Source organism: Prionailurus bengalensis, chromosome B1 (assembly GCF_016509475.1).
Source record: "Prionailurus bengalensis isolate Pbe53 chromosome B1, Fcat_Pben_1.1_paternal_pri, whole genome shotgun sequence".
Lineage (NCBI taxonomy): Eukaryota > Metazoa > Chordata > Mammalia > Carnivora > Felidae > Prionailurus > Prionailurus bengalensis.
Window position 1 is genome coordinate 164,064,489 of NC_057344.1, and position 24,322 is coordinate 164,088,810.

The 24,322-nt window shown below is 51.6% G+C and overlaps 1 protein-coding gene across 2 annotated transcripts in view; it reads left to right on the plus strand.

Annotated features, from left to right (window-relative positions):
- The window catches only part of SCFD2 (sec1 family domain containing 2), a 406,751-nt gene extending 385,025 nt beyond the window's left edge, over positions 1–21,726 (plus strand). The window contains exons 8-9 of one of the 2 annotated variants that reach the window (XM_043572669.1): positions 10,779–10,898; positions 20,269–21,726. In XM_043572669.1, the coding sequence (XP_043428604.1) occupies positions 10,779–10,898; positions 20,269–20,361 (213 nt within the window). In that variant the 3' untranslated portion in view covers positions 20,362–21,726. The remainder of the gene's footprint in view (positions 1–10,778; positions 10,899–20,268) is intronic. The other variant, XM_043572670.1, reaches the window with a different exon arrangement.
- Positions 21,727–24,322: the final 2,596 nt, after the last annotated feature.

Sequence of the window (24,322 nt, forward strand, 5' to 3'; positions counted from 1 at the left end):
CTCCCAGGTGGCAAGTGCTAGACTTTCTCTGGCTAATATCAAGGGCAGGTCAAAAATGACTGAACTGCCTTTGCCATGGGGATAAAAGGATGGAAAGTACACAAATGAGACCTATTTTTAACTTACTATAAAGTTTCTAAATTTAAAAGGATCTAAACAAGATTACAGGCTGGCCTCCCAGTCTACACCAGGATTTCAGTTGTAATAACTCTTGGAAATAACAGAATGTTTTGCCTACTTCAAAGCGTCTTTGAAATCATGAATTCATCTACATAGAAGATCTGGCCTTTTCAGAGTTCAATAAATGCATATGCCAGGAAAACTGGTCTACTCTAAAAGCCAGAGGACAGAAGCCAGACAATCAGACGCTAGACAAAGCAGTAAACAGGCTGGAGGGGCCGCCCGGGTCTCCTTCCTGCTGCCCCCAGTTATCAGCTGTGTCTGCTGCACCCATGGCTGGTGGATTTTCCCTTCTTTCTTTCTTTTTTTTTTTAAATAACATATTACAGATCAGCTTCTGGAACATGTTCGGGGGCTCCCGTGTTGAATGTAAGTCCAAGGTTGTCCAGTAACCCTTCACGATGGCCAGTTTGTGGAGAAACTTCCAGGCTAGGCATGGTCTCCGAAACCTCCTCCAGTCGAGCACCCTCTTCCTTCATTCACAAGCTTGGACTTGGCCCTGAGGAGAGGCTAAAATAACACGTGTGGACTTTCAGGCCCTGGTGAGTGAGGTCTGAGGATGGCCCGACGGGCTGCAGCATTCATGTTCGTGGTTGGCCAAGGGCATAGTGAAGGCTCCAACCCGTCTGCACCCTGCTCACCATACGTGTTTCCAGATTGCCCAGTGGCATGGTACAGGCCAGAGGAGGCCTTCCAACTCGCTCTTGTCCAGCGATGTTCCATAGAAACAACTGTTTCTTAGCAAAAGGACCCTGTGACCAAATGTGTTTGGGGAACACGGAGTGAGACAACAAATGAAATTGCTTCGGAAGGCACAGTGCCTTTAATATGCTAATGGACTTCGCAACTGTCAGGCCAACAGAGAGCCTCCCTTGGGAGAGACCAGCCACTTGCGTTTTCCATTACTGTTTCATAAACTGCGACACCTCACGTTTTTAAATTACCCTTTTAAACTCTGCAGAGTGGTTTTTGCAGCTCTTCCTGGAATCAGAAGCTTCACTGTCCTAAGGATTTGGCCTGGGAAGGTGTTTGGAGCCGTCCTGGGCTGCTCTGTTTCTCTCCATTCATATCCCTGGAGTTAGGGCCCGTGAAGAAATGCTCTGGCCCCTTGAGACGGATCTCAAAAGGAGGTTTCCAAGTAATGGATTTCAGAAAAAGGGGAATTCGTGTTTTCCCGGCAGCTGTCAGAATCCATTCCACACCACCAGCTGCCAGGCCTCTTCTGTCAGTTGCCAGGGGATGTCATCTGTCTGCAGGGGGCGGGAAGAGTCTCAGTGGGCTGGCCACAACGCCCTCCTCACCCTGGCACCCCAAGGGAGGGTCCTTTTGTTCTGTTTCTACACGGGCTTCAATGGCTTCCAACCACACCGTAGAACCTGAAAGGGAAAATTACCTCTGGCTCACACGTTCAGGGCTTCAGTCAAGTAAGTGGAAGAAATGTAAAGAGGAACAGCCAGGTGGGCTTTGAGGAAAAACTGTGATTTCCCAAGGAGCTATGTCTTTGAGATGGAGGGAAGCCATCAGAAGAGAGCGTCTTCTACTCTGCTTAAAGTCCCGTGGAGAGAAGAGGGTACAAGATGTGCGTCTAAGATTCTCTGCATCAAACCAAAACTCTGTGAGGGGGAAGTCAAGGCTGCTGGATTTTGCCCTTACTAAAGTCAAAACCTCATTTGCATCCTCCGGGGGCGCCTGGGTGGTTCAGTCGGTTGAGTCTGACTTCGGCTCAGGTCATGATCTCCCAGTTTGTAAGTTCGAGGCCCACATCGGGCTCTGTGCTGGCAGCTCGGAGCCTGGAGCCTGCCTTGGATTCTGTGTCTCCCTCTCTCTCTGCCCCTCCTCCAATCACACTCTGTCGCTTTCTCTCTCAAAGATAAATAAACATTTAAAAACAAAAACAAAAAACAAAAAACCCTCATTTGCATCCTACGGCAGCTTGTTACTGTGACGTTCCCACATTGCTTTAGTGTACTTCCCTGCATAAAGACTGTCCAGAGAAGTCTTCCAAGCCCACCTGCTCTGGTCGTCTCCTGCTGCGTGAGAAGCCATCCCAAAACATTGACTTAACATGCTGTTGGTCATTGACTGTGTGCATGAATCTGCACTCTGTGCACAGCTGGACAGAGAAGGAGTCACCTTTAAGATGGCCTAGTCACGTGGTCAGCAAGTTGCCGCGGACCACCAGCCGGTAGCTCAGCCTGGCCGGTGAGCCGAGGCACGCAGTTCCTCTCCATGGCCCGAACTTCCTCACAGCATGGCGGCTGCATTCCAAGGGCAAGCATCCTGAAAGAGAGCCAGACAGGAGCCTCAGAAGTCGCACGACATCCCCTCCACAATGCTCTGTTTGTCGAGGCAGTCACACATACCCACCTGTGTTCAGGGAGAAGGGACTTACTCTCTTCCTCTTGAAAATATGTTGTGGCCCCTTTTGGAAAGCACAGTCTGCATTCAGCCTACATCTACACTTGGCTGTCCAGCCTGACAGGGCAGTGTTGGGCCACGTGTAACAAGTTTTTCCTCCAGTCCAGAGGACAGAAAACTCACTCATGCTCCTGACCTGGTTTCAGAAGAAGTGCTTCCGGAAAGGCTTGGATAATGGAAGACCTGCCTGTTTGCCATCGTTTGTTTGAACAACGGAATCTCAAAGCCGACCAAACAAACAAAAACGAAACCAAACCTTCCTGAATGCTTAGAACGCTGCACAACTTTCCTCTCCTACTTCCCTCTCTCTCCACTGTGTCAGGCCCTGGAAGGGAAGGCCCACAAGCTGGGGAGAAGAGGGAGTATGCCCACAAGATCATTCTTCAGGCAGTCCTGAGAAAGTGTTCCAAGTCAGCCGAAGTCACTCCTCAACCGGAGGGTAGACTTGTGCTTAGCCACATAAAGCTCTGGGCTTCAAAGGGCAATGCCTGCGGGGGGAGGGGGACCCTCAAACTGGGGAGAAACGGCTTTGTCAGAACCTGGCATTCGTCAAGCAGCCAAGCATTTCTCTAAGACGCTTGTGCACGGAGCACCTTGATCTCCTTACGGGAACGCTTGATAGTGATCTAATACATAAATCGAAACATACCTTACCCCTCTCGCTTCAACGTTAATTTAATTTAAAACTAGCATGTCTAATAGGCAGCACTCTTAAAATGCATTTCTGGAATTTGCGGTCTGGAGTTCAGCCTCCTGAAAATAACATATCTTGTATCTACTCCATGTGTTTGGCCCCCAACTTGTTTTGACTAAAGGACACGATTTGTCAAGATGTTTTCTCTGTTGGGATTGGCATGAGGAGGGTGGGTTTTAACTAATGAAATTGCATGAGGCCCTTTTACCTCCTGTCATGCGTTTTTTAAGAAGGCTTTTGTTGTTGTTGTTCCATTTCCTATGTGGCCATGCTTAATTGGAAAAAAATGAGAAGATTTGTGAAAAAGACTCGAAGAAGACCCAGAGCTTGCCTCTGGGCCTTTCTCTGAATTGATATGAGAGCTCTGTTGCCTTGGGTCCACAGGAAAAGTGGCTCAACAAGCCCGGAAATGCTGGTAGTGGAAAGGGGATCAGAACTGAAACTCTTCCAGTTGAAGTGAAGATGTTTGATGGAATCATTTACTGGGGATCATTTATTGTGAAGACCAAGGAGTGTCTCAGGGAACTCAAGGCAGCAATGTGGTGGGCCTCAGGAAGGGTTGGGACTGACATCAGGGAAGCCCCTGGAAACCAGACAGTTCTTTGAGACTCGCCCTGGCCGGCAGAAGACGCAGAAGAACAGAGGCCGGCATTCCGTAGGTGCTCGGGATTCGTCGAATGAATGGCCGGGGAGCTGTGCCACAGCTTTGGGCTCAGCTTTGACTGAGCCTCATCTACCTCGGGTCAAGTCTTGATTCCCAGGGCAGGGTCTCGAATTGGCCCAGCTTCGGTCAGCAGCCCGTTCCTGAACCAGTCTGAGGGGCAGGATCACACCCCTCAGTCACAACATGGCTGCCGGGAGCCCACCCCACAACCGTGAGGACGAAAGAGGCCATTCACGTGTGTGTTGGACGGACACCTGCGGAGGCACCCACATCAGGGGTGGAGGATGCCGTGGGGGCTGAAGGGCAAAAACGATGAGCCTCAGGTGAGACCGGATGTCAGACCCTTGGACTATAAGAGCTAGGCATGCTCTAGTGGGTCATCTAGTCCAGCTCTTCATTGTTTGCACAGGAAAATGAGACGGAGAGATGAACTGTTGGCCGAGGTCCATTCTACTTGACGGCATTTCTGACAAGAAGAAACCCTGTTGGCATCCGTTGATTAAATCAGCACACGGCCTGGAAGCTCTGTCTGCAACACCATTTATAACCATTGTTTATGTTTTCTCCTTCTTAACTATGCTTCATACTATGAAGTAAGGCTTGATTTTTTTTGGTCTAACACTAGCTAAATACAATCCGTAAGGTCTAGTGAGATGGATTCTCTCACGGTAGGAATCATTAAGCAAAAACAAAAACTTGTTTCGGGCAGTCTACGATCTTTGTCTGCCTGTGAGCGATTATCGAGGGCCTCTCTTGTGTGCTCGCCGCTGTTGTGGGCAAGGGAGTCATGGAGACAGACGAGATGCCCCGCCGGCCCTGGCAGAGCTCACCTTGTGAGGCCTGTAGTTTGTTAGGGAGATGGACAAGAAAACTGAGGAGTGAGGGGAGGAGGGAGAAGCGGTGTGCCGGATGGGATGGGAGGGCACAGAGAAGGAGGAGCCAGGCAGGGAGTCAGAGAAGGCTTCCCAGAGGAGTTGAATGCCGTCAGAGCAACAGAAGTTAGGAACAGAGCCATCAGTGCCATTGAAGGACTCGTGCATGGCTCCCAAGGGCTGGAGCTGAGGGTGGATGGGGGGAGTGGAAGACTGTGAAAAGCAGAGAGATAAGCAAAAGCCAGATCAGGAAAGACCAGAGGTCTGAAATTTGACCAAAACACTGAGGTGCCATCGAATGGTTCGCAGGAACGTATAACCAATTTGTATTTTACAAGGGTGGCCCTGGCGATGGCAAGTGAGGGGGGAAATGTGGCCAGACCTGCATCGGGCAGCAGAGGGAAGGTGAGAAGATGGGGAGATCCAGGGGGCTCAAGCCGGGCTGGGGGCCTGAGGGCAGGGACACAGTGCTGGTGGGTTCCACAGGACAGGGTGTTGCTTAGATGTGGAAGCAAATGAGAAGACACCGTCTAGGGTCGTCCACCTGGGGTGGGGAGACTGGATGAGTGGTGTTAACGTTCCTGAGAAGCAGGAAGGGAGAGCAAGATAAGTTGCATTTGAGAGTTTAGCTTTGCAGCTCAGCAGAGCCTGGGCCGACAGTAGCAATCTGGGGTCGCTGGTGCCCGGGGCACCCAGGGGGGTGTTTGGGAGAAGAGCAGGGACCAGAGGCCCGAGCAGTCAGGGACACGATATGTAATGGAGGAGGCCAAGCAAGCAGAGCCCTCTAAGGAGAGAAACCTAGGGGGCTTAGAAACAGGACGGAGTGGGGGAAGTTTCGGGAAAGAGGAAACCACCCACCGCAGCAAATGTGACGGGGGGTGAAGCCACACCACAGAGTGGCTCTGGGAGCGTGGAGACCTTCTGCGGTGTGATCCAACGAGTTAAGTTCCACCGGGAACCTGGTCATTCATTGGCTGATGCCGCTGAAGAATGAAAAGTGTGGCCTTAAGAGATGAAAGCTAATAAAAATGCTTTCAGTCTGAAGAATCGCTTTGTAAATGGGAGTTTGTGGAGCGGTCTGCCTCTGCAGTGAGGCAGACGTGGATTTCAGCCTCAGCCCTCCAGCTTGGGACGAGTTACTCAGCCCCTTCAAGCCTCACTGTCTCTGTCTGGAAACCGGAGCCTCTATCTACTTCACAGGTTCTCGGTGTTACATCGAGTCACGCTGGCCCCGCCCCCTGCTCTATTTCCTTCCGGAGCCCTTACCACCTTCCCTCCTTGCCAGTTTCCTTACCCCCTTTGTCATTCTCCCCGGCCGAAGTATAAACTGACCACCAGCAGGGATTCTTCTCTGGTCCGTCCACTGCTGAATCCCAGAACTCCCGGAGGGCGCCAGGGACACCGGAAGCAGAGGAAACCCTGCTCGGGGAAACCAATCAGGACATCCAGGAGCTCTCTCGGGGCCCAGAGCTGCGCAGAAGGTTTTGGCAGCCTGCGCTTCGGAGGCTGCGACAGATGGACGGTGGACAGAGACTGTCTTCTCCGTCTAGAACCCATGCCTGAAAATCACAGCCAGCAAAGGCTTGGAAAGTGAAGAGAGCGGGGAGACTGACTCGCCTTACTGATCTGTACATTTGCGAGGGCAAAAATAATGCTTAGAGCTTTTAGCTTCAATGCGCCTTTCACCACCAACTCACATGCATGCGGGATGCAGCCGTGGAGGTTATAAGGAATGTGTTATTCTGATGGAAAAGACTTTGAGAGACCCCGCCTCCCAATAGCCTGCCCACTCGACATGTTCTAGAAGGAAAGTCTGGTATCAAAACATAAATCTAAACAGAAACCACAAGAGCAAATGGCAACGCGTATGCATCGGACCCTTTTATTTGTACCAAAACCAACATTCCCTCAACTCCTTGGCCCCAGGGTATTGTTCTTTGTTGTTACTGTTCTTTGTTTCCTTTTCATCTTTCAATATATCCTTCCAAGACTCTTGCCAGGGTACTTCAGAGTCCAGACTCTCTTATGGAAAGCATATGTTTTGGGGAACATACTGTACCACTTGAAGTTCTGGAGCCAGTTGTATTTCTGTTCCAGGATCAAGTGAGAAACCGTTATTTACAGGGCGAGAAGGAACCTCAGGTTAGCTACTCAGCCGCAAGACCCACACGTGACGCAAAGAAAGACTTTCTAAAAGATCTCTAAGAACTAAGAAGGGCATCTCCAGCGAACCCATGCGTCTCATTCATTCATCTATCCACTTATTTTATTCGTGCAACCTCTGTGGAAAGTTTACCACGAGCAAGGTCTATGCTCAAAGCCACAAATACCAAAATCCCAAGATAAATATGATCGGTCCTCCCCCTCCAGCAGCTCACTGGCCAGGAGAGGAGACAGGCAGGTATATCAAGGCAGCAGTCCAGCTGGACAAGGCCAAGGCAGAGGTGTGTGTCAGATTCGGGTCACGGGACAGGAGTCAAGAGACAATTAGAACTTTCCAGAGGAAGGGATGCTTTTCAAAGAGACTAAGAGGGAAGGAGGTAAAGAAGAGAAGGAGAGGGTACTTTACACAGAGGAAACTACACGTGCTACATAAAACATATGATGCAGTGATAGTCAAGATATTTAGTAACTGTAGTTCCATGGCACAGAGGCCAAAACCCACTGGTATGGTCCCAACCAGTGCCTGTGGCCCACGATCTTTCCTACTAACATGGAGAATCTCCAGGGTTTGTAGGAAAAAAAAAAAAAAAAAAATCAAAGTACGATGTTGAGTGCTAGAAGTCAGGGTGGTAGTTACCCTTGGTGAGGCCATGACAGCTGGGGGGGGGGCCAAAGTGGGGCTCAGGGTGCTGGCTTTCCGTTTCTTGATGGCTTTGTTTACCTTATGAAAATAACTCAGACCAAACACTGTGATAAATGCAATTTTCAGTGCCAGTGTTCCATAAAGGGACATATATTTCCCAAAATGTTCAAAAACCCCCTCAAATACCGTGCAGTCAGGCACAGCTCAAATTCTTGTGAATGACTCCAGGAAATAGTATACACCTGAAGATGGAAATAGCGACACGAAGCAAAGCCACATTGAAAGAGCCATGTATGCTGAGTTAAGGAGTTCGAACTCCGTCCTCAGAGACTCGCGGGGAAAGGAAGCACAGGAGAGGGCTGAGGGGCGTTTTCAGAGCGTGGCCTCTGGAGCTTGGCCCCTGGTGCCACAGTTGAGCTATCGCGTGTAAACTTAAAACTCTCCACCTGCCAAATGCGGCCGTGATTGCGTTTGCCTCCGAAAGATATTTTGAGGGTTGAATAAGGTACTGCACAAAAATATTTAGTGGAGTGCTCACTATATTCCACAATAAATGTGTGCATTTTAGAAAGCTTCCTCAGGCAGGAACGAGGAGAATGAATGGGGGGGAAGGGGTGGCCACACGGGCACAGGGAGATGAACCAGAAGGCTGTGGCAGTGACCTAGTAAGACGGAGTGAGGGCCCGACCACAATAGGGACAGTGGAACTCAAGGGGATCAAGGAGAGATCCACAAATTTGGAGGGGGAGAGGGGCGGGTACAAATTAACAGGCTTGATCTGGGAAATGAAAGGGAGTCAAGTCCAAGGTGACCATCAGGTGTCGGGCTGAGGGGACTGTGAAGATGGTGATACTGTTAGAAAGTCAGCATGGGCAGGGGCACCTGGGTGGTTCAGTTGGTTAAGTGCCCAACTTTGGCTCAGGTCATGATCTCACGGTCCGTGGGTTCAAGCCCTGCATTAGGCTCCGTGCTGACAGAGTGACAGAGAGTGTCTCCCCCACTCGCACTCTGTCTCTCTCAAAAATGAATAAACGTTAAAAAAATTTTTTTAAAGAAGTCGACATGGGCAATAGACTAGGGGGAAGATCATGCATCAAATGTGAAACCTGTTGGGAGACACCCAGGTGGGCATGTCCACAGGAACTCAGTACAGGTGTCTGTGCTAAGGACATACATTTGGGAAGTATACAGAAGATTGTGGAAGGCAAAGAGTGGTGAGGTCCTCATCTCAGGGATGCTGCATTGGAGTGAGAAAAGCAAAGGGCCAAGATGGAACCCTGAGGAACATGGACATTGAGAGGGGCAGACCAAGAAAAGAGACTCATGAAGAAATTTGAGGAGAAAATGATCAGAAAGGTTGAAGAGCAGCCAACAGAGAGTGCTATTGGGGTAGCCAAGCAGGGTGTCATCGATTGTGCCAGATGCCACAGAAATGACCTGTTAGATGAAAACAGAGTAGTGTTCCTTGACTCCTACATGTGCTGGCCGTGATGGCCTCAGTGAGAGCAAATCCAGGAGAATAGGGTGACTAAAGCGGGATTGTCTTGGGTCTATGTTACGTGGCTTGGAAGAAAGCAGTCAACAAATGCATTCCAGGGGAAGGAGAGCTACAGGGCAAGAAGCTAGGGGGGGAATGAGGAAGCCATCTTTCTGGAGATCAGAGCTCCCAGTATTCACCACCACCCATGTAGGCAGAAAAGGTTAGATTTCTCTCTCTCTCCCCCTCCCTTTCCCTCTCCCTGTTCTTCTCCCTCTCCTTCTGTCCCTCTCTCTCTCTCCCTTCCTTCTTTCCATTCTGAGTTTCCTCTCCAGAAGCCAAAGAGTAACTTATATAACTGGAAACGCTGAATGTATTACCTTTTTAAATGTTTTTAAAATAAGATGTTGAGAAGTGGGTATATTCAGGCAAGGGAGCCAGAGGAACCCAGCCGAGAAAGGAGCTGAAGCAGGGGCAGGAGAACGGGCCTCCTCTGGGGCTGCTGGCCACCCTGCTGCTCCTGGGGACCGTCTGCACGGCCAGAAGAGGGGTTGGGAATTCGTGTGAATGAGTGTATACGCCCCCCACCTCCGTCGACCCTCCTTCGTGGAGTCAAAGCCTGTTTCTCCCGCCTCTGGCTGAGGTGGCCGTGAGGGCAGTTGGCAGCATGCTTCCTGCAGTGATGCCAGGAGCAGGCCCCCAGCCTGCTCCACCCAGCGGATGACCATTTGCCTCTAGAACCTGGGTCACACCACTTCTCCTGCCCACTCCTCCCCAGACCTGCGCTGGCTTCCAGGTAGGGCTCAAAACATAGTGTCTTCGGAAACTTCCAGGTGGGCCCTTCCATTAGTCACTAAGCCTATGTGTTGGTCATCTTGCATTTCCCGGGAGGTTCTGCAAGTCATTCTAATTTTCGTGTATAAGACTTGGCCTTATGGGTGAAATCGTAAGGCGTCCGGAGAATTCTCCACGACATCTGGGGGGCCATTCCACACACCGTAGGTTCTCAGCTACGGTTGGCTTGCGGAAGTAAAGGGTGCGACGCCTGCACTGGACTATAAGCTCCCAGGCCAGGTCCTGGGCCCGTGCCTCTTTTTACCCTCTCCAGCACCAGCCCCCCGGGGCTCTGACCATCCATCCATCCCACAGGTATTTACCAAGCACCTCCCATGTGCGAGACTAGGTCAGCTGAGAATTCAGCAGTGAACCAGATCCCCAGTTCCAGAAGAGGAGACGGCCAATAGGGAAACAAACAAACCAACCAATCCGATAACCACAGGCTGTGGCCAGCTCTTCGGAGGAAATAAACAGAGCTCTGTGACGACTGGGAGGCATGTTTATGCTGACACCTGAGAGCTGCCAAGGAAGGAGTGAATAAGTTGCCCCTCAGCCTTCTCTTCCTATTTAATAGCCCCACTACCTTAACCTTTCTTTCAACAACGTATTCAAAGGGGTATGACACGGTGACGCGGTCTGCGTTCTTCTGGTCGGTGGGTTCACCGTGCGCTAACATACCTGATCCCTAATGAATCACCCTCTCTCGGAGGCTTGTTTTCGTCCCCTGCCCGAGGGGGCGGCAGCCCTGGGGTCCCCGCGGAGGGACAAGGGGCAAGGCCCCCAGCTGCTCAGCGCTCTGCCACTGATGCCCGTGGGGGTTTGTTTTGCAGGTGAGCCGGCCCCATCCCAGCGACCACCCTCTCCTGATCCTCTTTGTGGTGGGCGGGGTCACAGTCTCAGAAGCCAAAATGATCAAAGACCTCGTGCCGTCCTTGAAGCCAGGAACCCAGGTACTGAGACCTCTGTGAACGAGGGCCCTGAGGCAGAAACGAGAGGGTGGGTGGGGGCCCTTCCTTCCTTCCTTCCTTCGGCTCCCTGGCGCCTCTCCCTGTCTCCGTCCCACCTTTCGTGTCCCACCCACCCCTCCCTGTCACGTTCCCCCTCCCTCTACTCCAGGGCCAGCTGTCCTCCAGATGGGGGTGGAGGGAGAAGAGCTGTCACCTATGGTCCCCTCTTCCGCCTCTGGGCTTCAAGGGCTAAGGTGCTATTGTCCCCGGTCCTGATTCCTGAGGGGCGTATATTCTCGTGTGTCCTGAGGGGTGTATAAACCTTTAACTACTCAAGAGTTTTCACTGCTTTCCAGGCTCCAGATAACGAGGGCTGCTCCCAGGGACCATCTCCCCACCGTGGCAGTTAGAGGCACGTTGTCGAGGTTGTGACAAATGTGGTCTCTTTCTCCTCTGTCGCCTCCTGCCAGGTGCCTCTCATTCCCCCTTGTAAGTGGCCCCGTGGTTAAGAACACCAGCCTCTTGATCTTCTAGGTCTGTCTTTGAGTCCTACCTCTGTCCTGCACTAGCCAGCTGATCTGGGAGGGCAAAGCCTTCAGTTTTCTCGCTGATGGAACGGGGCCAGGGTGGCTGTGAATCTTAGATCAGGTAAGGGGAGAGGGTGTCATTCCTAGCACAGTGCCTGACCCTTAGCTCTCAGTAAAGGGTGGCTACTGTTGTGAGCAGCAGCCCCCTGCCTTGCGGGAGGGGTGTTAGCCACTGGCCTGAGGCCGGGAGCCCAAGGGGAGAGGCTTCGGGAGAAGGCGAGCCCCCTGCCTGCGGATCTGCCCGAGGAGGCAGAACCTGCAACTCAGTAAGACTCCAAGTCCTTGCCTTACTGTGGGCTCCCCAACACAGGCCATGTGACAGGGACGTGAGAGCAGGTGGCTTACATGATCCCAAGAAGCAGAAGTGAGGGAATCTGAAAAGAGACCGTAGAGAGAGAAAAGCCAGAGAAGCGCCAACTGCTGGGCTGGTTCGCGCCAGGGGCAGCTGAGGCTCTGTCCTCTGGGAACCCGAGGAGCCCCCGGACGGCATACGTCATCTTCCCGTTGCCTCTGCCCCCTCGCCCCCGTTTGAGAGTCGCCCCTGGGGGGTCATCTTCGGCTTTGTGCCACCTCTGCAGGCCACTGAGCGGCAGTGTCGAGGATCCGTTTCGTGAGCAATTGTCTTTTCGAGCAAGACGTTTTTAAAATCCGAAAGCACACTTCTCGCTGCCCCTAATGAGGTGAACCGGATTCTTAGCTCTCCGGAACGGTGCTGCGCTGTGACACCCCGACGGACATGTTAATCCCCGCTCTGAAAGGATGAAGTGCAGACGTTTCCAAAGCGTGTGTGACCTGCGTTTGACAACCCGGACCTGGAAGCTGCCGTGGCTTGGCTATAATCTGACCGTGTGCTCAGACCTCCGCAAAGGGAGCTTCTCAAAGAATTTGGAGCTTAAGGAGCAGCCTGGTTTGCTCTGTTGCCCTTGTGCCACAAGTTCCCCCGAAGAGCTAAGGGGCCCCCAGGAAGACCCCAAGGGCAGCAGGGAAGACCAGCGGAAGAGGCAGGGGCACCAGAGTGCCGTGCATCTCCGAGCTTCTGCAAGGAGGTGGATCAGCTAGATGTTTGTGGAGCGACACGCCTCAGAGGCAGATCTCCCTTTCTCGCCCTCAAAAGACACAGCTGCCCTACTTTTGCAGCCAACTCTGCCCGGATCTGGGACATGAGCAGCTAGCTTTCTGCTTTTACAAGAACAGCCTCGCTGCTCTAGCCGTACACGAGATGGCACGCGGACTGGTGCCATTGTCGGCTCAGACTTCCTCGTCTGCTGGAGAAACAGGCGAACGGATTGAAAGGAACAGGTTCTACCGAATCTACGTCCCCAACAAACCCTCAGCCAAGAAACTAACTTGGCTTGACTGTCGATGTAAGCAGCGATAATATACCGGACGCTTTTTTTTTTTTTAACGTTTATTTATTTTTGAGACAGAGAGAGGCAGAGCATGAGCGGGGGAGGGTCAGAGAGAGAGGGAGACACAGAATCCGAAGCAGGCTCCAGGCTCTGAGCTGTCAGCACAGAGCCCGACGTGGGGCTCGAACTCACGGACCTCGAGATCATGACCTGAGCCGAAGTCGGACGCTTAACCGACCGAGCCACCCAGGCGGCCCTCCTATCTGACACTTATATTCTGTCTTTCCTATCCAGCCTACACTTGAACATCTCCAGAGATGAGGGTTTGCCCCCTCCCCCTGCATCCTGCCTGAGTCTCGGCGGCCCTTACTGTCTCCCCTAGATGCATCCAAATCTGCCTTCTAGAGCCTCACTCACTAGCGCTGGTTCTAGCTCCTGGGCCCCGCAGAATTTACAGGCAAATCAGGCTCGTCCCTCTTCCACATGGTCTCCCCTGGCTCTGCTCTTCTCCAAACCGAGGCTTTTCGGTCCCACGATACTCATCTGGGGGTGCCCTGGCGGTTGTGGTGGCTCTCCTCAGTCCCACTCCGTCTCTCCCTCTCGCACTCGGTTAGAACGGAGAGCCATGCCTCAGTGTGGACTGGCCAGTGCAGAGACAGATGGGGCCGCCTCCTCCCTGTCCCCACCACAGCCTACAAGGCCCAGCCCACAGTCTGCGGGATGCATTCTTTTGGCTCGGTTTTCACTGTTCTAGATATACCGACATCAACTGAGCCTATAGCCTTTGCTCTCCACGTTCCTCAGTCCTGCCAGCAAGACTTAAGCATCCTGGGAGACTCCTGCTAGCCCTTACCCTTGCCTGCCATTTTGGCTCTGGAAGGACCATGGGGGCCGGCAGTGGTGGGGGGAACCGGCAAGTCATGAGGGCAGGAGAGGGGCCTTTGGCCCATCGGCCACACAGGCCTCTACCGCCTCACAAGAGTGGACTGCCTCCCTTCGGGTCTTTTCCTACCACTCTTCGGCCTGCTTGCTCCCCTCCAGCGTCAGGACTTTGGGCTTTTCTTACTATTTATTCCCAGCACCGCGAACAGGGTCAGGATTGCTGAGTGTCATGATTATTCATGCAATGTTGAATCTTGAACGCTAGAAACTTCACGTACAGCATTGTAGTGTGAGACCAAAGTAGCTCTTCTGGAGAATTCACCAACCTGTCGATTCATTCTGAGATTACGGACAACTAAAACCAGCCTGACGCTGGTAACAGCTGCTGTTAATCCATACCTTCTCTCTGTCTACATGGGTGCTCTTGGGACTCAAGTACAGGACTCTGAAATCACATCCACTAAGTGGGATTAGTTGATTATCCCGTGAATATTTGTTGAATGGCTGCTGTTGTGCCAAGCATTGTTCTTGTGCTAACAATAGAGCAGGGAGCAAGCCAGACTCGTGCCTGCTCTCATGGAACTTACGTTCTAATAACGAATGACTGACGTCAAACATGAAAACTCCAGCCACAGATAAGTGTGCTGAGAAGACCGGTGCTGTGGTGGAAATAAGTAGGGGTGAGGGGTGGTTCCTTCCTCTGGCACAGCTCCTTTTGGAGGAGAAGGCCTGTGGGCTGAGGTTTGAAAGGCATTCAGCGACCAGCTCTTCAAAGGAAACAGAACCCATTCAAGGCACATCTAGAAATGAATTCTCTTCCACAAACGGTGACAAGGGGGGCGTGAAACAAGGAATCCAGAAACCACACCTGCCACCTGCTAGTCTTACGGGACTGTTGTCATACTCTAAAACTCCGCTCCCTGCCCGTGGTTGTTGGACAACGTGCCGAGGAGCAAATTGGGCCGCTGCGGAGGCCCTCTGCTCCGACTACGAAAAAAAGAGGGATCCAAGAGTCAACTCCCCCCACCTCACGCCCACCCCGAGCAGCCACCGCCGGGAGGTGGGAAGCTTGGTAGGCTTCCCCTCGCTCTGGAGGTGCGCACGCCTGGCACCAGCCTCTGTCTCGTTCGCCGCCTGGTGTGGGGCCCCGTGCCCAGACGGCTCTGCAGGCGAAACTCTGGTTGGATGGTGGCCAAGAGGCCTGCAGAAGCCTGAGATTATGGGAGGAAAATAACAGGGAAGGACCCTTCCAGAAAACACAGGGAGAGGCCAGCTCAGGAGACAGAGGAAGGCCGTGTGGGCAGGTCAGCCCCTCCGTCCCCTGCTTTTCATAGGCAGTGCACGTTGCCCCCCCCCACGCACGCTTTCTAGCGGTTCTCCATTTCTGGAGCTGAGTATTTAGTGAGAATGTGCTAGGACAAAAAGGAGGCTGAGAAATATGCTCCTACACACAGGGTTTTGCATAACTTCAGGGTTCAGGATACCTAAATCTTGGCTCTAAAAACCTCGCTCCAGGTTATACTAAACTCGATTGAAAGCCCCAAGGAGAGGAGTCCTGTGACCGCCTTTTTTTTTTTTCTCTCTTTTCAGTTTAGATATATTTTATTCTGAAGCTTCTTACTGTGAGGAAAACATCCGTGGGATTTTAAGTTTATCTTTTTTTTTTTTTAGTTTAATGTTTATTTATTTTTGAGAGAGAGACAGAGACAGAGTGTGTGCTGGGGAGGGGCAGAGAGAGGGGGAAACACGGAATCCGAAGCAGGCTCCAGGCTCCGAGCCGTCAGCCCAGAGCCCGACACAGGGCTTGAACCCACGAACTGCGAAATCGTGACCGGAGCCGAAGTCAGACGCTTAACCGACTGAGCCACCCAGGCGCCTCAGAATCTCCCAAGTTTAAAAGAAAAAAGGAGACAAACCATTGTTATCCCCTGCTTCTTTCAATGCACAGTGTTAGAAATCAGCTGGATGTGGAATCTAAATCCCGGACTGCCCCGCTTCCTCCGTGTTCAGCAGAAATAGAACAGGAAGATGCTGGCACCTACAAATTATAGTGGTGGCCTGCAGGAGTGGAAAATGCAAAGAAAGCCAGAGGGCTGGGTCGGTGTCGCAGGCTGGCCTGCGCCTGCGGGAGCCCCAGCCCATCTGAGAACAGAGACTGAACCCTCCTCTTCCCGCTGGAGCGCAAAGGGCTCTAGGGCTTGCTCGGAGGCTCTGGGGGCCCTGGTGTCACCCCCCCCCCCAATCTCATGGATGAAATCCTCATCAGTGCGCTCGGCTGCCTGGGAGAAAACTAGTTCTCTTAAAGGAATTCTCTCGTGCTTAGTCTGCCTGATATCACACATCTGATGGTAGTTTATACAATTTTAATTTTATGTCTAACAGGCCGATTTCGGGCTCTCTTAAGGATTCTCTTTCTCATTTTTGACTGCCTTTTTGTCCCCCATTTGGCTAATTCTTTAGAACGTTTAGAACTATTTTAATCAAGTAATGCAGAAATGCCTTAGACTAAAAACCTCTAACAGTGCTCTGATGAGTCTGGAGACCGAAAGATCCCTAAGATGTGAAAATGCTTAAGGACCATCAACCGTTACAGTATAAATGTCGTGTTAGCCATGCAGTCCTGCTTGGCTTCCCAGTGAGAGCTTTAGACAAATAGTTGAACTGATCTGGAACAATTTTCCCAGAGCTATTTGAGCTGTCTTTTACTAAAGCCTCCCAGCGTGAAAAGATTCCTGCCGACCCTCACCAAACTCACTGCCTCCTTCCTTGTCCGACCGTCTTTGTTCGTTCATGTAATCATTCGCTAAGTCACTATATCAAGGACCTGCTACGTTTTCGGCACCGTGTTCAGACACAGCGGAAAGACTAAGGCAACAAGGAATATGGTGTGAAACCAACAGCCATGGGAACACACTCCGTCTTTGGGGAGGGGTGGGCTTGGAAGGCTTCCTGGAGGTGGTGATGCACGAATAGATCGATGAAGGACTGAGAGGTCTTCAGGCAAAGAGTAGGGTAGGAAAGCATTCCCAAAGTTCCACTGGCGAAACTGCGAATAGTGGAGGGTGGCCGCAACGTAAAACTCTTGGGGGGGGGGGGGTGTTGCTGTGGCAGCGAGGGGGTGACATCTGGAGTGCTGAGCAGCCATCGGATTCTGCAGTCCCGGGATGCTCTCTAGGAGGGTTGGGTTTATCAGAGGACAGGGAGGAGGCAGTCAGGATTTTAAGCCGATGAGTAATACGGTCAGATTTACACTTGGGTAAGATGGCTTTGGCACCTCGTCTCCCCGGCACTGGCCCGGGGACTGCTGTGAGCTGGAGGGAGGGAGTGCGGCAGAGGACGAGAATAGCCCGGATGGTGATGATAATGAAAACGATAATAGCGGGGACCATTTTAAGCCCCTCTAGAATCTGTCAGCTGTGCTAAATATTTTATGTATATGTTCACGTGCGATCTGCGTAATTATCCTGTTGGGGGAGGGGTGTCATTCCCACTTTACCGATGAGGAAATTGAGGCTCAGAGTGATTAGGCAACGTCTCCAGAGGCATTCCTCCAGCAAGGGGCCCAGCTAGGTTCCAAGTCAGATTAGGCACTCCTAAGCCTGTGCTCTTAACCACTGTACCATCCGGCAAGGGTCCTTGGTCTCAGCTTTCTCCTCTTCTCGGAGACCCCCTAGCTCACTTCACACACAGATTTGGTTTTCCGTATGTTTCTTTTCAGCCCTCCACGAAACATGTCCCAGACACCCTCTGGTTCAGCCCTCATGCTAAATACTTGCCTGTTTAGATATCAGAGGCCTGGCCTTTGGTTCCAGCTCAGTGGAGGTCAGGGAACCCCCACCCCACTCCCCACCCCGTCTCTGTCAGCCGTGGGCTGGAGGCCCAGCACCCGATCTGAGGGATGGATTCTTTCGGCTCGGTTCTCACTGCTCTAGAAGTGTTGACATCAGTGGAGTCTATAGCCTTTTTTCTCCAAGTTCCTCATTCCTGCCAGCAAGACTTAAGCATCCTGGGAGACTCCTGCTAGCCCTTACCCTTGCCTGCCATTTTGGCTCTGGAAGGACCACAGGGGCCGGCAGTGGTGGGGGGAACCAGCAAGTCATGAGGGCAGGAGAGGGGCCTTTGGCCCATTGGCCACACCGGCCTCTACTGCCTCACAAGAGTCGACCGCTAGAGAGCATGCAAAGCACTTTGGTTTCCGTGCACACACTCTTAAAAATGTCTGAAGAAGGGTTTCTTACCTTGTGGTCTATGAACCCTAGTTGTACACAAAGCTCACCTAAAACTATATTCAGAATCTCGTGTGTGTAAACAGACACGTATTTTTCTAGAGCATTCTTAGCTTTTATAACATTCAAAAGGAGACCTGTGACCCAGTCACAAAACCACAATAAAAGAGCAGCTCACAACTGCTGGGCACCCCCTGTGTTCTACGCACTTGACTTTATGTAATCCTTGCCACGACGCTGCCGGCTCAGGGCTGTTGTTTTCCTCCTGGGACACGGAGTGTGAGGCTCCAAGTGAAGTGACTTTCCCTGAGGCATAGAGCCAAGCAGCAGCGGAGCCGGGCTCTGCGGGGGTCTGGGGAGTGGGCGGGCCTGGGACCCAGCATTCTTCGCCACCTAATGGCTCAGCGTGGAAGACGCTGAGGAGTCAGTGGAGACCCTCCCCAGAGCCACGTGTTGAAATGGCGTCTACACCACGTGTGCAGATGACAGGGGATGCTACTGTTCACTTGCTGCTCTCAAACTCTCATCACCTGGCTTTCAAGGACAAATGTGAGCACAGATTTCAGTGTATTTTCTTCCCCCGCCCGAAATATACCTTGGCTGACATGAGCCATGTATTGTTTCAGACCGTTCCCTTTCGAGCAAAAGTAAAACAGCAGCTTTCAAAGGCTAATTGTTGCTTTAAACAGAAAACTTGTTAATAATCCCCACTTCTTTAACAAGAAGACGAAGAAGAAAATGACAAAATGCTTTCTTCTCTCCTTCCTCCTCTAACTTGGGCCCCGTCTGCCTTTCCTCCACACTGGGGTACGGGCTCCGTTCTTGACCAGTGAGCTGGCAATTGGTTAAGTCCTTGGTTTAGGTGCACCCAGAACAGTTTTGGGCGGCAGGAGGGGAAGATGGTGGAATGTGTGGCACCGACCGGCACGTGACCGGTGGCAGGTGGCTGGGCGAAGCCCCGTCCCGCCGCCAGCCTGGCAGTCCCCTTTGCTCAGGCGCTGGGCTATGGGATTCCAGCTCTAGCCTCCCTCCCCATGTCCACAGTCACCTCCTCACCTAGTCGCCTGTGCGAACCTCACCAGCCCTTACACGGCGCATCGCGGAGCCAGCGCAGCCCTGGGGAACAAGTCGTTCCGGTGCTACAGACAGAAAGCCACCCTGGAGGAAAGGTCCAGAATGAAGGAAGCAGGAAGGGTCACCACAGCGACGGGCCAGAAAAAGGGGAGTAAAGTGGCCTGGCCCAGACCCCTTGACATGACAGAAGTGACCAGATAGGCACTTGGGCCCTGGACTCGGCCTGCCTGGGTTGGAATCCTCACTCAGCCATCTCGTGTCTGTCCTTGGACAAGTGATTGAACCTCTCTGTACTTTATTTTCCTTATCTGCAAAATAGGAATACTACACCTGTTTCATAAGATTGTAAGGAAGATGAAACGGATATCAAATGAGATCATCCTGAGTGCCTGGCAGTTCATAAGGCCCGATAAACATTAGCTGCTAGCATCATTATTCCATCGTTGTTATGGGTTGAATCGTGTCCCCCTCCCAAAAGATATTGAAGTCCGAACACTGTGAGGGTGACCTTACTGGACATAGGTCTTTGCAGGTGATCAGATTCAGATGAGGTCATTAGGGTGAGCTCTAATCCAATATGACAGTGTCTTTATAAAAAGGGGAAATTTGGACAGAGAGACAGACATGCATAGATAGAGGATGGGGTGAAGACACAAGGAAGCTGAGAGGGGAGCATGAACTGATTTTCCCTCACAACCCTCGGGAGGAACTAACCTTGCCAACACCTTGATCTTGGACTTCTGGCATTCAGAACTATGAGACAATAAATTTCAGTTATTTAAACCACCCAGTTTGGGGTACTAGGAAATGAACAGAGTCACCATCATTAGCACCCACAAGGACATCCACCTCTTGGGTGTGCCTTCGCGGGGGCCCTGAAGGAGCAAAGGCTTCCTGGAGAAGAGAGAAACTTCTATATTGAGGTCAAATTACTGGATCACAAAGCTACGGTATGACCGGATTCAGTTCAGCAGTAAGGCGGCGGCTGGGCACGGCCACTCTCGGTGCCAAGCGGTCAAAGGCTCAGTAAACACAGCCCCGCTGTCCCACGGGCCATCTCTTCCCAGGCTGTGCACCCTTCCTTCCGCCCAGGACTCTAGTGGCGTTCAAGCGGCCGCCTTCTGCCTTATCTCCACGGTATTCCCCTCCGTGCCTTTCCCCATAGAAACGCACTGCATTTTATTTCTTGTCATCCGATAACCTGGGATTGGTATCCCTAATTGTCTGTGGTGTGTTTGTCCCCTCCTGCTGATAGGTTATCGTGCTGTCCACGCGACTCCTGAAGCCATTTAACATTCCTGAGCTGTTATTTGCGACTGACCGGCTGCATCCAGACCTTGGCTTCTGAGCATCTCTGCAAGGGTGAGACTTACTTGAGCTGGAAATACCGATACCGTTATCCCGTCACCGTTCAAGATACGCCTCCCAAACCGGTGTCCCCTTGCTAACGGTGGCTATGACAGAATTCTGCCTGAAGGGTCTTGGCAACCATGCATCGAAGTACTTTGCTCGGATTCCCAACAACTTAAAAAAAAAAAAAAAAATTACCTTCATTTTTCTAAAGGTGTCAAACTGTCTGTCAGCTGGCCACGTTTGACATCATCCCCGTTTCTCCTCAACCCTCTCTTTGTGGTCCTGATTCCTGTGATCCTGGAATCTTCCTGATTCCAGCCGCAAGCTCACTGTTTCTAAATAAACGCCTGTTGGCGAGTGTTGGTAGATTCCAAGCCATTTGATCTGCAGTTGCTCAAGAAATTAGACATGCTTCACATCAGGAGTGTGAAAAAAGTTTGGTTTTCCTTAAGATTATGTAACTGGGGGGGGGGGGGGGGGGAACATTGCAAATGGGATCTGAGACCTTGCTGAAGAGGTGAGGAAGGGAGGGAGGGGCGGGCAGCAGTTAGGACCGGGCTGGTGGTCCGCCTGCCGTCACAAAGTCCGGCGCCCTCCCGGCGTGCTCACCAGGCCGGCCCACATGTCTACTCGGAACAGAGGTGGGAGACAGGCTGACTGGAGGCCTGTCCCTGCCTGTAAAAGGTGTCTTCCCCTCCCAAAGGAAGGCCCCATAAAGACCACCTGGTCCAGGGAGTCGAGACTAGAACCCCATCCCCTGGGACTTGTAATTCAGTAGTGTTGCTGTCGAAATAGAGAGCTCTCTTTTCTGTTTGCCTAACTTTCCCTTCTGGTCATGTCAGAAAAACCCAGTGAAATTATTTAAGAACTCTGGCGAAAAGCAACTGCTAAATCCACACACTCGCAGGTGTGTGGTTCACGGACCTCTCTGGCATCCCCAAAAGACGTTTGTAGTAAAGAGGGAGAGCTGACAAACAGTTCGAGAGAGGGCGGAACAGGTAGAGGAAGTCAAATGTAGATCAAAACCCTCACGTGCCTCTGATTCTAGTTCTCTATAAAATAATGTTATTTTAGGAAAACACTGTGAAGTTGGAAATCATTCTGAGATGCAATCAAAGCAGTGTTTATAGACACCGATGTTTTGGGGGTGGTTTTTTGTGTGTTTGTTTGTGATCCAAGTGTGTTTTCCACCTGAAACCGGTTCTTTCATGGTGCTGAAATACGGAGACCCCCAGATGCTTCTTTCATTCCCCTAACCCAGAAGTCTGAACTTGAATAAGGAAGCAAATGGCAAGCCCCAAAGAAATGATCAGCAAAGCAGACATCGCTGTTTTCTAGAATTAAAAAATTATGTACCCTGTTCTCTGTCTCAGTGTACATCCATTCATCTGTTCAGCCATTCATTCATTCATTTCCAAATACTGACAGGCACGTCCCGGGCACCCTGCTAGGTTCCGGGCCATGCTCCTTGAAGGAGCCGGCCGCGCCCCTGACTCTGTGGCTCTCACAGAACGAGCAGCTGGGCCTTCTCCCGGTGGCCCCGCCCTGTGTGAGCATCTGCTCCAGGTTAAGTGGTAAGCCATATGTCCGTATGCAAAGGAAACTTTCTGGAAATACAAAAACCGAACTGCTAACAAGTAGTTACCTCTGGGAAGGAGTCTGGGTGGGAGGGCTCAGAAAAGGGGGAGGGGAGTCTCACTCTTGGTAGACTTCTGTGTGGTTCGAATTTTCTTCACGGCAAACGTGTAGTTGTGTACTACTTTTGAGGCTGTACTGTATTCTTACAAGTTAATTTTTTCCCTAAAAAAAGAATGTTCAAAAGCTGCTAGTCTGGAATTAACAAAAGAAGGGCGTTCCTGATTGTAAATGTTGTCCATTAGCATTTACCATGCCCCTCAGATGCCCTCAGTACTATATTAAATATGGTCAAAGGCAGTCTCTGTGTGCGGGGAATGTCACAAGTTAGGTTTATCAACATCTTCTTCCATCTCTGCGGTCACTGGTTGGAGGAACTGAGTGAGACAGGCAATCAGGTAGCGGGAGGCTTTGGAGAAAAGCGGAAGTTCATGGTGGCCGGAATTTGGTTTGAATAAGAAGGTAGGAGACACAGGACAGAACCCTGTCCCTTGCATTAAAAAAGCAGGAACCGGGGCGCCTGGGTGGCGCAGTCGGTTAAGCGTCCGACTTCAGCCAGGTCACGATCTCGCGGTCCGTGAGTTCGAGCCCCGCGTCAGGCTCTGGGCTGATGGCTCAGAGCCTGGAGCCTGTTTCCGATTCTGTGTCTCCCTCTCTCTCTGCCCCTCCCCCGTTCATGCTCTGTCTCTCTCTGTCCCAAAAATAAATAAACGTTGAAAAAAAAAAAAAAATTAAAAAAAAAAAAAAAAAAAAAAGCAGGAACCTAATGGAGACTTGGTATAAATCCTGCAAAGGGCCTTCGTCAGATAAGGAAAAAGAAGGGACTCAGGAAATGGCACGTCGGCCCCCTTGTTAGAACCTCCTAAAACCTCCTTGGTGTTACCTTCTTCTTGTGCTCACTGCCGGGGAGTGGGAGAGGACAAGGGAGAAAGGGATTGTGTTCTTGACCTCCTGTGAAGGTCGGTGAACAGAGTTCCAAAGTCTTCCCTGGGTTCCGTCTCATCTGTGCTCACAAACAGCGGTTGTGGACCTCGCGGAGCCTCAGTGCCTCCATTTGGAAATTACGCATGCTCACGGAAGGTACCTACCTCCCGAGGGAAGCTGCTGTGGACGGAAGCCAGCCCCGACACAGCAGCTAGCACGTGATGGCAAGGACTGGGCCTTGACCAGCGAGGACAGCAAAGAGGTCTCCTCGCAACATGATAAAGTCTCAACAGGAGAATAATGTCAAACGAAGAGAAAGTTCAGAGGCATTGCTGGGAGCCACGAGATGAGGAAACAGAGGAGGAAGAACGCGTTGGTGCCACAGATATCCAAGACAGGAGAGCCCAGAGGCCAGGCGCCGATGGCCTGGGTTCCAATCCCACCTCTTCCATGCTGCAGTTCACGTCTTCGGTTCTCAGCGGACCGTGGAATCGGATCATAGGGCTGACCTCATCGGGTTGGCGTGAGAAGTAAAATAATAAATCCATGTGAAGCACTTAGGACATGGCACATGGCAAAGCTGGCCAAGAGCCTGTAGGAATCCCCATCATTGGTGGTAAATGTCTAATGATGGCTCATTCAGGGCCTCATGTTGTCTCCGACAGCAGCTTCTCCATCACGAATGAACGTTCGCCCCGAAGTCTGGGTGGATTCTGAGCTTGACCTCCTTGAGGCTGACACCCGATTCAACCACATGCCAATGTGCCAATTCTAAAGGGATCTGGGCTGCCTGAAGGTGGCTTACATGACGGCCGGGCTGTTGTGCTGGTTTCTTCTCTCTCGGGCCTGGGTCTGAGTGTTGCCACCTGAACTCTGGCTGGCGGGGACAAAACGAGCACACACAGATGCGGCCCTTCTGCCAAGGACCTCACAGGCCACTCTCTCCAAACACAGTCGATAGAGGTGTAAATACTGTGTAGCAATTGACTTCTGCCTTGGTGAACCTTCCGTCTGGAGTCCGCTTTGCGGCAAACAGCGCGGGCTCGCCGAGCGTTTGGAAGCACCCCGGGGGCCGTGTCCGCCAAAGGTTGTCCCCAGAGGGCCAGGGCTATGGAAATGGCTCTGTTTACACCAGGGCCCTTCCATTCCAGTGTTATCCCAGTAACAAAGAATTCCGTCAAGCTCCCCTCAAGACCACTCTTGTTTATTTTAACTTGGTTAGCAGAACCAGAATTTCAGCAACAAATACTCCAGTATTATAAATGTCTGCCATCCCTCCTTAAGAAACATTAAAAAACCCCTCGGTCTCTCTCTCAAAAGGAATGTGAAAAGACAAAACCAGGGGCACCTGAGTGGCTCAGTCGGTTAAGCGTCCGACTTCAGCTCAGGTCATGATC